The 16,219-nt window shown below is 50.3% G+C and overlaps 1 protein-coding gene across 3 annotated transcripts in view; it reads right to left on the bottom strand.

Moving 5' to 3' along the window:
• LEKR1 (leucine, glutamate and lysine rich 1) overlaps nucleotides 1-11,925 on the bottom strand; it is a 34,204-nt gene extending 22,279 nt beyond the window's left edge. For all 3 annotated transcript variants that reach the window (XR_004060962.1, XM_030954451.1, XM_030954452.1), the window contains exons 1-2: nucleotides 11,781-11,925; nucleotides 2,561-2,775 (exon numbers count right to left, since the gene is read on the bottom strand). Coding sequence is in view for 2 of the 3 variants with exons in the window: in XM_030954451.1 (XP_030810311.1) it covers nucleotides 2,561-2,775; nucleotides 11,781-11,828 (263 nt within the window). In the remaining variant the exon portion in view is untranslated. The remainder of the gene's footprint in view (nucleotides 1-2,560; nucleotides 2,776-11,780) is intronic.
• Nucleotides 11,926-16,219: the final 4,294 nt, after the last annotated feature.

The raw sequence follows: 16,219 nt of genomic DNA, 5'->3' as shown, positions 1-16,219 counted from the left end.
AAGGCAAGACCGTTATAAACCCGTTATTTTGGGTGTTGGTAGCACAAAGGGAGACTGCAGTGGATGGTTAGAAGCTGGAATTGGAGAATGCTGGGCACAGGCTGATCTCAGTGAGCACTCCCCGCCACGCTGGCATGCCCTGGTGCTCCTCTGTGGCAGTGGGAGGTGGGACAGGACATGCTCACCCCGGTGCTGGCAGGGACAGAACAGCACAGAGAACCCAGAGGGGCTGCAAACACCCCTGGGGTCCCAGAGCAGGAGGAGCAGCTCCCCTGCCCCGGGGGTTCCCAGCAATCATCTCTGCCCAGCACTGCCCGGTCCCGGTGGGATGGAGCAGCACCGGCACTGCCACCAGCACAGAGGCACACGGCAGCCTGGAACGTTCTGTCCAAAAAAGCCCCACCCCAGGATTCTCACTGCCAGGAAACTCTGGGAGCTGCCCAGAGCCAGGAGCTGCTCACTTTCATTTCACAGCCAGGAGCTGCTCATTTTCAGTTCAGAAAGTGGTGAAGTCACCACCCCTGGAAGTGTTCAAGATAAGCGTGGATGTGGCACTTGAGGACATCTTTACATCTATTTTACATTTCCTACTCTGGATGCCGCTGAATTTTGCTAATTAAATTAATCATAACTCAGTTAATTACCAAGACTGAAGTGATTCTAACACAGAATAAGGTTGAACAGTAGGATCAGTGCAGTTTGTTCCCCTTGTCCTGCCAGGATCCCAAAGGAAAGATAACTAAGGACAAACTCCCAGGTGGCTTTCAAGGTTAACCACGGGTACCAACAGGATAGCTGAACCTAGAGGGAACAGAAACCTGAAACAGCCTGCAAATGATAAGAGAGTCAATCCCTTGGTCTGGCAGAGATAAAAGTAAGAAAAAAGCATGTTTGGCTTCTGGGAGCAGTGATTTGTCAGCCTGGCCAGAGCCAGGATGTTGAATAGTTTATACCACAGCACAAGGTAGTCAGAGAGGCCCAGGACAGCAAGGAGAAGATAAGGAACATTCAGCCAAGTTTCTTAACAAGGCACAATGGTTGATTTATGGCTGGAATGGAAACCTACTGCAAGTATCTCACTTGATTTCAGCAGCTTTTAAATCAAGTGGAGCCTTAGGGGAGAAAAGTGCAGAGATAAAATTTTTATTAACTGTTCCAGCTTTACTACAAGAAGTCAGCTCGATGAAAATTTAAAGTTTAGCTCTGGCAAATGAGCCTCAACAAGAAGAATGTGCTGTCAGTGCATTTGCTCACACACTGCCACCAGAGCTGCCACCCAGGGTCGTTAAAGGGACAAGGAGCAAACAAGCTTCAAAAATAGATATTAAACCACAGAAAATATTAAATATCGGGAAGGAGGGGTGAAAGATGCTAAATTTAAATTAAAAAGATATTGCAAGAAACATTATGAGTAACTTACAAGATAAGTGCATTTTGTTCACTTTCGTGGGAACTTGTGCTCTAAAATGAATCTTTTATTAGTAATATTAGCAAGCAAAAGCCAAACTAAATCCATTAATTTAGTTAATTTTTTAACAGTATTTGAGTCATTCTCAAAAAAAAAATTAGGTTTCCAAAGCATTTCAGTCCAATCTCAAGAGCACCTTCAGCTCTACATCCCTTGGTGTGGGGCGGTCATACAAGGAGCCCCTCCTGGGGATCCCAAAAATCAAACTGAGCTGGTAATTAAAATTAGAACCTCATCCTTACAAAAAAAACTTCTGTCTGTTTGAGTCAGATGAGCCAAAAATTACCCAGCAGTTCCTGGGAGCAAACTGCATTTTTATAAAGTATATTTTACTAATTGACTATAAACATCAATTCTTTATAGTCCTACTGTAATCAATTGATGGAATATAACAATAGATTCCAAAATATGTGCACAGAACAGGATACAGACCCTGTAAGTATGAGCTAAAGAACACACTTGAAGGTCCAGATTGTGCCCTGAAAATCCAAATGTGGCTCTGAGATCCATCAATAATTACTGGAGTTTCATGGTACAAAACTCCCCCTGTAATTGGGGCCTTCCCATTTCTGTAAGGATTTGAAACCTCCTGTTTGTGAAGCAAAATGCCCCTGGCATTTCCCAAACTGTTCCCCACTGCTTTGGGATTCTGCCCCAGCCCTGCAGAGAGGGAATCCTGAGACTGTCAGGGAAGAACACTGAGGATTCTTTACTGTGAGACAGCCAGCCCAAATCTCAGACCTGTGGCACTCCCAGTCCTGTGGAATTTCATCTGGAATATTAGAGATTTATTACAAGATGATAAGATGAGATATTCAAAATTTCCCTTTGGGAGTGTGTGCAGGGGAAATCCCTCTGAGTGCTTCTGGCCTTTCCTTCACCTTCCACATATCGACTGCTCCTAAACTGCTCAGGAATTCTGAACCTGCTTCCAACAGGACACCAGGAAAGATGATTTAAGTCAAGTATTACAGTGTATATGGGCCATCTGAGAACAGAAAGACAAATGTTATTTGTAATTGAAGCTGCTTTGTGCTGAAATTCCCTGCCACACAGAGGAGAGGATCTCCAGAGGAGATGATGTGCTCTGACCTTTCCGTTTTGGATTCGCTCTCAGCCCGGCAGCGCTCAAGGTCGTGGTGAAGAGCCTGCAACTCTGCCTGAAGCCTCTGCTCCCGTTCTAGGCTTCCCTTATAAACCTTAATCTCCTTCTCCATTGCTTTCACTTTGTCTTCCATCACCTTGAACTCGTGGAGTGTCAGGTAGCTGACTCCGCAGTATTTGCACACTGTCTGGTCCCGGGGCATCTGCAAAGACAGAAAATGCTTCAGAGCCTCAGAGAAACAGGTTCAGCTAAAAAACCCCTCAGTCATGCTAAGAAATAATAACAAATCCAAACAATTTAAACCATTTGCTGCTCTGGAACATTTGAGATCAGATGATGTTATTGCTTTAGCAAATAAAGACAAAAGTCTTCATTAGCAAAATGAACCCCAGCTAGAGCAGCACTTTTCCTTCCTGGCAACTTCCCAAGATACATCAATTTGATATGTGGGAACTCCCACTGAAATGCTGAAGTACTTCTGAGTTAGGTCGGAGGTATTAATGGAAAATGAAATACTGTGTTTTATAAAGCTATTTCATTAATGAATCTGGGATTACCAGATAAATGTTATTTCTCTGGGTTTCTGACAACTCAAATCCAAGTGAAGGAGGCAAGAGGAAGGAGAGTGAATAAAGTGAGGTAATCCACAATCTTCACAAAAATAATTGATGAGTGATGCTGAGGTGTCCATGGCACTGGGGTGCTGTGGAATCTGTAACCCCTTTGCCAGGAATGAAGGACTCAGGACTGGTTACAAAACACAGAGCATGTAACACCCATCCAAAGGAAAGGCCGTGTATTAAACTGGGAAACAGTTTTCCAACTGAGCTAGTTATTAACCTTGAAGCAGGGAACATGCAAGCACCTGTTCAAACAGTTTAAATCCAATTAAGAAACTTCGTTTTACAGAAGAAAAAAAAAATTATGTTTTGAGACATTGGGATAAACAGAAAGAAACCATGCCGAGAGGAAAGAAAAGAGCTTTCAAAAATTATAAATTAAAGACTCATACAACAACCTTTAGGAGTTTAAATACAGTTTGATATAAACAGTGTTTCAGGGTGCCCTAGACAGGCTTTATTTCCCCATTTCTTAATGTTGCTCCAGTTTAAACCCTCCTGGTTACAGCTGCTCTGGAGGAGCCGAAAATGCAAGTTTATTTTTCCTGGCAGCTGCAGTCTGTGCTTGGAATCCTGAAACTGTTCTTCAGGATAAGTGCCCCGAAGTTCCAAAGCACTGGAATGAGTGCCCTGGAAAAGGACAAAACGAGCTGTGCAGGGAGCACAGCAGGGGCTTTATCAGAGAGGACACGGTGCTCTGTGCACACAGCCACTGCTGCTGCTCACACAAACAGCTGAGAACTTCCACTGCTTCTCCCATCAAAAACAAGATAGAATCACCAGGGGGCTGAACTCGAAAGGGTTTGTGCAAGTACCAAAACTTCTTAGTTTTCAAAGTCAGTTTTGTTACTGAATGTCAAAATAAATGAAGCCATAGAACAACAAATACTCCCTGTCTGGGCTCAGCTGGAAGTGCTCTCCTTCCCATCCATTCCTCAGGTGAAATGAAAATCTGGGAGGATTCCTGATCAGGTTGGAGATTTACAGTATTTGCTACAGAGTCAAAAAATCACAGAACAGGAAAGGCTGTGTAAATCAGGACCTTGCTCTGCACATTAATAATTACCCTGCAAGCACTGCAATAAGTGTACAGATTGAACAGCTTCCAAATATCCACCTTAATCCATGGAACACTTCCCTGGCACCAGGAATGGATTTGGCACACGCTGAGTGATGCCAGCCACAGTTAATTTAAACCCAGCACATCTGTCCAGGGTACCTGCAAAATTACCAGGACCCAGATGAAAGTGAATAGAGCAAGGAAGGCACTGACCTGATTTCCCATCCTGAATCCAAGGTTCCTCTCTCATGGAATCCCAGGATGGTTTGGGTTAAGTGGGACCTTAAATCCCACCCAGTGCCACCCCTGCCATGGCAGGGACACCTCCCACTGCCCCAGGTGCTCCAGCCCCAGTGTCCAGCCTGGCCTTGGGCACTGCCAGGGATGCAGGGGCAGCCCCAGCTGTGCCAGGGCCTGCCCGCCCTGCCAGGGAACAATTCCTAATTCCCAATATCCCATCTGACCCAAGAATTCCAATATCCCATCTATCCCTGCCCCCTGGCAGCCTTATAAATAAATGGTCTTCCCAGGAGAAAAGCTCCACCAGACCTTGTCTCTTAGACACCAAAGCTGACCAACCATTAAACAAAATCTGTAGGAAACAAACTCATCAGTTCATGTGCTTACAAATTACCTTTTCTGGAACAGTGAGATTGCTGAGTAACCACAAAGGATGTGTACTAAAGACAAATTAATGGTTTCAGATTCCATATTTCACTGTTTCCATTTGATAAAAACACTGTTGTCAACTTCAAAGCAGGAAAAAAATCAGAGGAAAAACAGTTTGGAAGGAATAGAAAAGGAAACTATCAGAGCTCTGAGTACAAAGGGGACTTACATGTCCTGAGTCAGCACTGAGGACAAGTAGCAAACAGAAAAAATCAATTAGGAATTTTAAAAAACCAGTTTTGCTGAGGACAAAGTGCTTGATCTGGGAAGATATTTATCCATAAGACTTTGAGCTACAGTTGTGAGTGATGCACAGATGCTGTAAAGCATCTGGGGGAACACTTTCCACTCTGCAGTTGGTTTTGGAAGGAAATACTATCCCCTGGTTACAAAGATTTCTTTAGCTACCAAGGCAAGGGGAGGACTGGGCCAAGAGGGATAATCACTCAAATTACATCTGTCTGACTCAGTTTCATCTGTAGAGCATAAGCTGTAAGGAAAAAAAGAAAAGAAATTGGTGGTCTGGACCATTTTTAGCCTTCTGAACAATGAGACAGGAATTTGTACCACTTGAACTTGACCAAATAACTCCAGGGTGTGTCAGCTCGTGCACCACCACCCCTCTCCTCTGGAATTTCAGATTCCACCCACAAACATCCCAGGATGGAGAGCTGGATTCCTGTTTAGAAGAGTGAGCTCCTCTCTCATTTGGCAGGGCTTTGGTGTTACAGCACCCAGCACAGGGATCACTCATCACAGAACCCTAAAACTGCTCAGCTTGGAAAAGCTCCCCAAGACCATGGAGTGCCACCATCCCACAGCATCCATGTCCCCAGGTGCCACATGCACAGGGCTGATAAACCCCACCAGTGCCCTGGGCGGCTGGGCCAGGCTGGACAGCCCTTTCCATGGAGAAATTCCTCACAACACCCCTTGCTCCTCGGTCCACAGCTCTTCATCCCTTGGTGGATCTGTCAGGACTCAGATTGCTTCAGCAAGGACTGGTCCAAACCAAAAAACTCTGTATTTGTCCAAATTAAACTTGTAGCTGGAAACACGAAAGTCAAGAAAAAACAAATAATCCTTATGCTGCAACTGGGTGGTCTTAAATTATTTCTTATTACCAAATTTTACTTTCTTTTTTGTTTCACTCCTCTCTCACATTATTTTCATGTTTCTCATTCTGTCTGTCCCTCTTCTGACACACCAGTCAATCCTTATTGCACAAAAAGAAATGATGACTCAAATCACACCATTGATTTTTGAGGAAGAAAGGGGAGTCTTTTTGATGTATATACAAAATGAGGAGGTACCAGATTGAAATTTATATTTGCCTTAGTCAAAGAAAGATTTTTAAAAGGTCTCAGTAGAAACTTCACTTCTTTTAAAAGAAACAAAGTGTATAATGAGCCAAGTTTTCAATCAGCATGTACCCCAAAGCACTACAGATGGTACTGCTGAGCCACACTGCTCACATCATTATGTGCTCCCTGCCCATAAAATCACAGTTGCAAAATAAAAATCCCAGTGCTTGCTTTGAACACATGAGCAGTGGAGAAACAGGCTGGGAGTAAAACCAGAAGGTTGCTTCACCCAAAACATGCTCTGGGAAAATCCCTGTGTCACGACAGGAAATATCACCGGGAGCTCAGGTAGCTGAACCCATTGCAGCCTGGAGGGAAGCAGAATAATGAACCCTAACATTGTCACACTCACAGAGCCTGCAAACACCAGCACAGGGCCATCCCCACCTTCCTTGGGATGTGTCAGGGCATGTTCCAACGGAGAACCCAACCCCAGGGCTGCCACCAAGCATCTGATGACAAAACACAGCAGACAAGGGGTGATTTAGCCCATTGTTAACCAGAGCTTTGCCTGAGTAACCCTGCATCCGTAGGTGGGATTGTCAGGAAGCCCCTCCTGGCTGTAACCCCACAGCGTGGGAGGTGAGGAGATTCCAGTCCCTCCAGTCCCAGCAGCACCTCGGACACATGTGCAGAAAGGCTGGAAAACCTTGGCTGTAGTGAATACAGCCCTGACTTTGTGCAAAAACCTTGGATATAGAGAATACAGGCCTGGTTTTGTGAGAAAACCTTGGTTATAGAGAATACAGCCCTGGTTTTGTGCAAAAACCTTGGATATAGAGAATACAGGCCTGGTTTTGTGAGAAAACCTTGGATATAGAGAATACAGGCCTGGTTTTGTGAGAAAACTTTGGATATAGAGAATACAGGCCTGGTTTTGTGAGAAAACCTTGGATATAGAGAATACAGGCCTGGTTTTGTGAGAAAACCTTGGATATAGAGAATACAGGCCTGGTGTGATGAGAAAAGCTTGGCTATAGTGCCTAGAGAAGGTGTGGAGTGTCCCTTAGTGGAGATGCTGAACCATCTGGGTACAACCCCTGGCAGTGCCCAGGCCAGGCTGGACACTGGGGCCTGGAGCCACCTGGGATGGTGGAAGGTGTCCCTGTGTCCCTGCCATGGCACCTGGAGGTCCCTTCCAACCATTGCAGGATTTTCTCCCATTTCCAGAGCAATCCCCAGCACTCAGAACACTCCCACAGAAGGAGCCTGACACCCCAACAGCACAAAACATTACAAATTCCACAGCTGAGTGCTGAAAACCTCCGTGGGCACTGGAGCAGCTGGGGAACATCACCTCCAGGAGAATCCAGAAGGTGGGGGCCAGCAGGATGCTGGAAAGGGCTCTGCCATTCTGCCACGTTTATCTGGAGGGCACAAACTGGAAATTTATCTGCTTTTAAATGCCTGCTGGTGCCACTGCAGCACGTCCCAAGCACAGAGCCGTGCTGTCCTGGTGGATGGGACAGGCCCGTGGGCTCCCAGCCACAGCTGGAACTCTGTGTTCCAGAACCTTCCACAGGAAAACCCCAATGCTGGGTTCCCAGACGGCAGGAGGAGGGGAAGCTGACATGATGTGCTCATACAGAGCCCATACTGTGCCCAGGCTATAGCACACGTGGAGAGGCTCCGAGTACCCCTTGCTGCCTGTGGTGTACCCGACACCCTGGGGACACCACAGGACGTTCTGTCCTCATGGGGAACAGCCTCGGGCTTCCTGCCCGGCCTCAGCTCCTGGCCTCACACAACTCTCAATCTCTAAGGTTATCTTGGCCCCATTAATTTTATGATTTATGGTAACAAAGTTGGTTTTTTTTTAATAAAATATGAAATTAAATATAACTGTGTTTGCTGCTTTGAGGACTTGGGTCATTCTGTTGCTGTTCTGTTTCCTGTTTCAGGGAGATCCTCAGTGCAAAGCTGCATCTTCCCTCCTATTTCCCTCCACTCCCACAGAACTTTAATTAAAGTCCAAAGGCACAAAAAATGATTCATCCACCACTGGCAACAAACAACTACCAAGGTGAAATATAAAAGCCTTGAGGAAAAATTAAACTAAAACAAAACATTAACCAAGCAATAAAACCAGAAGTCCCCAAAAATACACATCCATGACATTGGGTCAAGGAAACACTAACTCCCTTCTTTACCCTGCTGGGCTCTGTGACACCTCTCAGGCTGAGTTTGCTTGCAGAAACTCTATGTAAATACATTGAAAGTAGGCATTAAAAGCCACTGATTTCCATCTTTACTAACAATTAGTTCCCAAGAAGTATGGAACTATAAACACAAAAGAATACTATAAACTTTAATAATGGATATGTAGATGTTTGATTCACCTATTGATTTTGTTTTTTTCATTTAGCACCCATGCAATGAATGTGAAATCCAATGTTGTGACAGGGGTGTGAGAACAGAAGAAGGAATGAGAGCGAGAAGAGAGCAGGGACATGTAAAAGTTTTTACACAGTTCTCTGAGGCAAAATAGATCAGAACATGAAGAACCAAGGTCCCTTCACATCTATCATTCCCTTAAAAATTGAGAAATCTCCTTCCATGCAATGTTGTGAAAAGGGTGTGAGAGCAGAAGGAATGAGAGAGAGAAGAAAGCAGGGACATGTAGAAGTTTTTACACAGTTCTCTGAGGCAAAATAGATCAGAACATGAAGAACCAAAGTCCCTTCACATCTATCATTCCCTTAGCAAAATGCTGAGAAATCTCCCTCGCTCTAGACTAAAACTTCCTTTAAAATAAAACCTTGATAAGCAGTTTGTGCAGCTCCAAGGAGAAGAAGATGAGAGCCTGCCCTGTGAGGCAGCTCCTGAATCCCATGTGAGTGCCACAACCCAACCTCCAGCAATCCATCCATGCATCCACGAATCCATGCAGCCCTCCATCCATCATCCATCCATCCGTCCGTGTGTCCATGCCAGCCCAGCGCCAGCCCAGGGCACATCCCTCACTCTGGGCAGCACTCGGTGCCTGAGAGGCTCCATCCCTGCAGCCCCACGTGCTGCCTGGGCCTGCACACCCACACTGGGAGCACGTGCTCCATCTGGCACAGCCAGCCACAGCTGGCACAGCAAGCCACAGCTGGCACACATCCCTCGGCGGGGGAGATTCCAAAGGGGAGGCTGTAAAATCTGGGCAGCAGAGAACGGGAGGGGAACGAGCACATGTGTGCGGAAAGGACGGCAGATACGAGGAGAGGAAATGGTGAGAATGACTTGTGGTGCCTTGTAACCCTGCTGCAGCTACAACACGAGCCAGCTGAGGAGGAGAGGAGCACAGCACAGGATGTGTCAAACCCCGACACTTTCCCATCCCAAACCCCGGGCTGTCGCTGCCTTGGAGCTCACATGTGGCATGAGGAGGATGGGACAGGAATAGAAAGTCTGTCCATATCTGCAAATCCTGCATCCTCTGCACTGTTAAAGGTGTACCCAGCACTGGTGGCATCTCCAGAGATTGCCTGCCCCATCCTCTCCTTCGAGGGACAAGTTGAAGTGACAGTCCCACAGCCTGGGAGAGATGCTCCAGAGTTTCAGAGTAATCAACCAAAGCACATCCAGAAATGTGAGGAAAAGACTCATTTGCACCTGGAAACGAACCACCACCTCCTGTGAGCAGTTACTGTGCCCTCAGGTATTTTCCAGAATGAGCAAAGCCAGCTCTGTTATCCTTTCTTAGAAGATTTTAAAGCTCTTTTTACTATTTTTGCTCTTTTCTAAATTCCCATCAGTCATGTCATTATTTTTAAAGCCTGCAGCTCAGAACTGAAACCTCAACAGCCCTGGACAGAGGGACAACAAAGACCCAAGTTTCACATGTGATTCCTATTACAATTATTGAGATATTCAAACTGTCAATACATTAACAGATTCTTTCTGTGTAACGTCCTTTTGTTCATATTACTCTGCTTATGACCTGATTAGAGCCCTCAGACTGTTAAGTCTGACAAGGGGGCTATTATGGATTTGGTATTAATGCATTGGATTAATTTTAAAAGCCTTTTTTTTCCTAAGAATATGAAGTTTAATGCTGTTCCCAGTGTGCTCACACCCCTTCCCAATTGGCACCCGTGTATTCCTTATTGTAATCCAAGATCCTGGCTCAACAGTAACCAGCAGCCACTGACACTGCTGCTGACAGGATTCATGTCACTGCATTTCTGTGCCTGCCCTGGCTGCTGCTCCCGCCTTGTGCCAGCATACGCCTAGCACATGGAGCAGGAGCTGCCTCAGGAACTGATCCCAACATAAAACAGGCTCAAGTGCCACCAAACTGCAGCTTTAAGTCATTAAAGGAAATATTAAGCAGTAACCAGCTCCAGGAGGATTCCCTCGTTGAACAGTTTGGTACAACTGTTTCTGTGAGAAGCTTACACTGATTTTTGCTCACCACTGTACCCCGTTGGGGCTGAAAAACTAACTGCTAAATAAATAAACTTAGTGGGATCCTTCCTGCTACCAAAACAGCTGCTCACGAGTCTGAAAGTGTTCCACAGCTTCTTCCCTTCTTCTTTTTTAAGGCTAAGTATTCCTTTTCCCTTTCTTTGTCTATCTTACCCATCCCTGATTTCTCAGAAATCATCTCAGAAATTGTCTGAGTAGTTTCCTGGACTAAGCCAGGGAGAATTTCTCCAGGCTGAGTACACAAAGCTTTTAAATGACTTGTCAATTACGAGCTGCAGACCGGGGAATGAGGACAGCTGGGTGTCGTACTGCCAGAGTGAAAACTTGATAGTGTTACAAAAAGTGACTCGTGTTCCACTTGAGTGCAGACTCCTCCTAAATTGAGCCGTACAAACAGCAGCGCTGCTACACCGGCAATCATCTGTCTGGCAAACAAAAGAACACACAAAGACACGAGGGGAGAGGAAGGGGAATGTTCCGTCCTCGTGTGTGTTGATACTCCTCTGGAACATGTCATGCTCTGCAGTCCTTCCGAACTCCCGGCAGCAAAACACGCCAGAACAGGGGAAATCTGAGACTCACCTGCAGTGACAGCCCCGGCACAGGGCGAGGTGTTCCCCAAAACTCACCTGCAGTGACACCCCAGCACAGACTCAGGTGTTCCCCAAAACTCACCTGCGGTGACAACCCTAGCACAGACTGGGGTGTTCCCCAAAACTCACCTGCAGTGATACCCCGGCACAGGGCGAGGTGTTCCCCAAAACTCACCTGCAGTGACAGCCCTGGCACAGACTCAGGTGTTCCCCAAAACTCACCTGCAGTTACACCCCAGCACAGACTCAGTGTTCCCCAAAACTCACCTGCAGTGACAGCCCTGGCACAGACTCAGGTGTTCCTCTGCAGGGTTCCTATAGAATTACTGTAATTACACCGCACAAAGAGTGAGAAAACCCAACACCCAGCCTAACCCAGGGCCAAAATGTGCAGATAATGCACCGGCGCTCACAGGCCTGTGCAACATCCCTGAACTGCTGCAGGAGCTCCGAGTGTCGGGGTCTGGCATTTCCACAGCTCGTACCTTGCGGATCTCCTCGGGCAGCGCGTGGACGGGGCCGCGCCGCTCCATGGCCTCCCGCGGGCCGGGCGGCGGGCTCCTGGAGCGGCCGGGGATCGGGGTTCCGGGAGCGGCGGGGGCTCGGGGGTCAGGGCCCGCCGGGGTCCCGGCCGGGGGGACCCGTGAGGGGCGGGGGGGGCGCGGCGGCCGCCGCCATTTTGTGGCCGCGGCGTCCGCCGTAACCGCGGCAACGGCGCGTGCGCGTCAGAGGGGCTGAGGGGAGGGCGGCGAGGGGAGCGCGGCCCGGGCTCGCCGCAGGATCGGGGTTAAATGCGCCCCCAAAACCACCCTGACACCCCAAAGCCAGCCCTGGCATGACAAACACGGCTCCCCAGAGCCGCTTCTGACACCCCGAAGCGGGCTCGACATCCCAAATTGGGCCTTGACACCCCAAAGCCAAACCCTGACACCCCAAATTCGGCCCTGCCACCCCGAAGCCCCCCAATACCCCGAAGTCAAACCCTGACTCCCCAGATTCGGCCCTGCCACCTCAAATTTGGCCCTGCACTCGCAAAGCCACCCCCAAGGTCCCGAATTTGGCCCTGACATCCCAAACCCGTCCCTGACCCCAAATTCTATACTGACACCCCAAAACCACCTCTGCCCCCCCCATCCTGCACTGACAGCCCAAATTTAACCGTGACACCCCAAAGCCCCTCCTGATACCCCAAACCTGCATCTGACACCCCTAACTCAGCCCCACCAGCCCAAATTCGGCTCCGACACCCCAAAGCCAGCCCTGACACCCCCAATTAGTCCTCGCCACCCCAAATCCGTCCCTGCCAGCCGGGTCATCTGCGTGTCACACCCGAGGCACGAGCTCAACCTCGGGATGAACCGGGAGCCGCCAGCTCCCGGTGAGACCCACTGGAGCGAATACACAGTTACAAAAATAAATAAATCAGGGAAGGATTGGCAGCGAGATTCGGCAGTTTCAGCGGGATTAATTCCACTTTCTGCCCTTCTTTCCAGCGCTGATGGGTTCTTGTTTCCTCCAAAACCCAGTGCCTGTTGGGACTTGGATTTATCACACAGCAGGGACCATCTGCCCAAAGGAATTCCTACATCCCCAAAGCAGTTCCTACATCCCCAAAACATTCTCTACAGCCTTATGTAAAACAACAATTTTTGTTTAGGGACGTAATTTAGGGACACACACACAAAACTGGGGACAGGCCATGACAAAAAGAAAAAAAAAACCCGAGGTGACCTTAATTTAATTTTTACGCGACCCATCTCTGAGGTGAAATATCAGTAAGGTTGGGAGACGAACAGGGGAGAAAAGGGCGGTTGGATTGAAGAAAGTAGTGAATTTTAGGGGAGAGAAACAAAAGCTTTATTGGAAAAAAAGGAAAATTGCATCAGTAAGGGGGGGGGGGGGAAGGAAGAATGGGTAAGTGCTGTCTCAACAGAGGGATGCAAAGCCGGGGGGGAAACAGAGGGCACAGTGCGCTGGTTCGGGCTCCCGGCGCCCTCCGTTCCCCCCGGCTTTGCACGGCGGTGCCACGCGTGTCACCGCGGGTCCCTCGCGTGTGGCCGCCGTGCCCCGTCCCGCGTTGCGTGCCGAGCTCCGAGCCGCGCTAATCCCGCCTTGGCAGCCGCCTCACGCCCCCGCCTCCATTTTAACCTCTTCGTGCTTCCACGCCAGGCGCGGGCGAACGGGGGGGAGCGCGTGTTGCGTGTGAAGGGCGGCTCGCCCCCCGCGGGGGTCATTAATTAAAATCTGCATTAATGGGAGCTGGCGAGAGCCCGCCTTGGCTGGGAGCGGGGTCTGGGAGCGGGGTCTGGCCGCGCCGTGCCGGCAGCTGTTCCCGCCGTGCGTGATGGCGGCGGGCGGGGGGGCGGCGGCGGCGGCGGCTCTCACGCGATGGCAGGGCTGACGTGCCGAGCCGGGGTGTCGTGAGGCGCGGCCGTGAGCTCAGCGCGGATCACCGCGGGCGGCGAGCGGGGGGAGCGCGGCAGGGCGGGGGGAAGGCGGGCTGCAGCACGCAGCAGGCGGGCAGGCACGGGGGAACGGAGGTTGCTGCATCCCGGCCCCCTCCTGGCTATGCCCGCCGAGGAGGGGCTGGAGGGGGCTTGGCTAGAGGGAGTTGGAGGGATCCGGTCTTGGGGATCCCGTGTTTGGGGGGGGCTGAGGGGAGCTTGTCCCAGAGGGTTCTGAGGGGATCCAGGTATTGGCGGGGCTGAGGGGAGCCTGTCCTGGAGGGGATCCAGTCCTGGGGGAAATGAAGGCCATCCTGTGCTTGGGGACCTGAAAGAGATTGGACAAAGGGGAGCCTATGGATGAGTAGATCCAGTCCTGGGGGGCTGAGGGGAGGCTATCGTAGGGGAAATAAAGGAGATCCTGTCTTTGAGGTCTGAGAGAAGCCTGCACAGAGGGAGCCTGTCCTTTGGGAAGGCTGAGGGGAGCCTATCTGAGGGGATCAGGGGAGATCCTCTCCTGCGGGTAGGAAGAACCTGTCAGAGCCATGCTGAGCCAGCCGGGATGCTCCCAGGCCAGAGCCCTGTGGGAAGCGGAGCACAGGAGAAGCACTCGGCTCTGAAGCAGCTGTTTCCTCCCGGCAGGAAGCCCCCACAAACCCCCCACTCCTCACGGAGCCCACCGCCCGCTCCACACATCCGCGGTGGCTCCGGGGGCTGAGGGGGTCGGTCAGCCCTGCCCGAGGCCTCGAGCCGCGGCCGGAGCACGGCCGTGGCTGTGCCCGTGGCACGGTGCCGGTGTTCGTGCCAGCCCCGGCGCCCGGCACCGCTCGGGATCAGGTTCCAGGCGGCGCGAGCAGCTCCAAGGACAAACGAGCGGGCAAGAACCGAGTGCGTGACACGCAGCAGTCATAAGGCAGCTATTTCCATTGTTTTCCGGCAGGCTTTGTACCTTCTCAAACACACGTGGAAAGCCTCCCGCCGCTTAGAAATCCCAGCCCAGAGGAGCAAAGTCCGTGCCAGTGTGCAGCTGGGGAAAAAGGCAATAAACACCAACACCCTCTTCACACAAAGCGGGACCGGCCGAGGGGCTGGGAGGGTGAATAGGTGTGTCCACACCTGCAGCATTCTCTGGACAGTGAGAAATCCAACTTTTATCCCAGCCCTCTGCCTTTAGGCTGCCCCTACATTCTCTCGGTACAAGGAGCGGTGCGGGGAAGCGGTTTTGCAGCGTTGTCTGCAAACAGCTCCTCTGGGAAGCTCCGGTTGTTTTCCTAGGGAGGAGCAGAGCTCGGTTACCGCTCCGTAGGTACACAGGGGATTTGGGGAGGAGCGGGGGTCCTGTGCCGGGCCCGCAGCACGGAGCAGACGTGCGGCAGGAGAGGTCAGGGGAAGGACAGGGCTCGCAAGGCAGCGAGGTTATTTATTCCCGGTGCTCCCTGCACATCGTGTTGGTTCCCCTTTTCCAGCAGTATTTGCTGGGTTTGTTTGGTTTGCTCCGTTTGCCCCCTCTTTGCAAATGTCACAAGGACGAGAGTGAGGGGAGAGGGGCCTCAGTGGGAGGATGTTTGGAGAAGGGATCTGAGCGCCAGGGCTACCTGGGAGTCAAGGTCAGGCAGGTCGCTCTGTGCTAAGAACAGAAACTCTGCAAAGCTGCAGGGAAATGATAAAATCAGGGAGAGCGGGGTGCTGGTGCTGTGTGCGGGAGGGCAGAGGGGAGGGAATGGTCCCACTCTCCAGAGGAACCGATGTGGCCCAGAGCAGGGCACAGAGGAGCGTGCTGGTGGCAGTGGGACATGTGGGGCAGCACTGGGATCCCGAGGGATGTGCTCCTGCCGTGACATTGCCAAATCAAAGTCAAGCTCTTGGCTGCAAGAGCACACGAGGTGACTCAGAGAAAGAAACCATATGATTAAGCAGCAGCTGAGTGCCAGAAGTGAAGAGCTGTCAAGGATAATATCAGGAGTGTGTGTGTGGAGGACAGTGGGTTTATTTGCCACGATAGGAAAGGATTTGAAAGGGAATACAAGACGCTCGTACTGAGTCTGACTTGGCAGCAAGAGGAGTTGGGAAGGGTGCCAGGAAAAGCGTCAGGGATACAGAGCTGGAGTGAGGAGGGAACGCAGAGCACAGAGGCAGCTCTGGCAGTCAGGAATGGGCACGGAGGGGCAGAGGGCACAGACCAGTCAGCAGGATGGCATCTGGGGAGGGAATCAAAGAATCATTAGAGTTGGAAAAGATCCCCAGGACCATGGAATCCACCCTTTGACTGACCAAATACTGCACTGTCACCAGCCCAGAGCCCTGAGTGCTACATCCAGTCATCCCTTGGACACCTCCCTGGGCAGCCCCTTGGAGTGCTGAAAAACCCTTTCCATGAAGAAATCCTTCCTGATGTCTAACCTGAACCTCCTCTGGCACAGCTTGAGGCCAGTTCCTCTTCTCCTGTCAAAAGGTCCAAGTAAAAGCCCAACCCCTGGGAG

Source organism: Camarhynchus parvulus, chromosome 9, assembly GCF_901933205.1.
Source record: "Camarhynchus parvulus chromosome 9, STF_HiC, whole genome shotgun sequence".
Taxonomy (NCBI): domain Eukaryota; kingdom Metazoa; phylum Chordata; class Aves; order Passeriformes; family Thraupidae; genus Camarhynchus; species Camarhynchus parvulus.
This window is presented reverse-complemented; position numbering and strand designations above follow the sequence as displayed.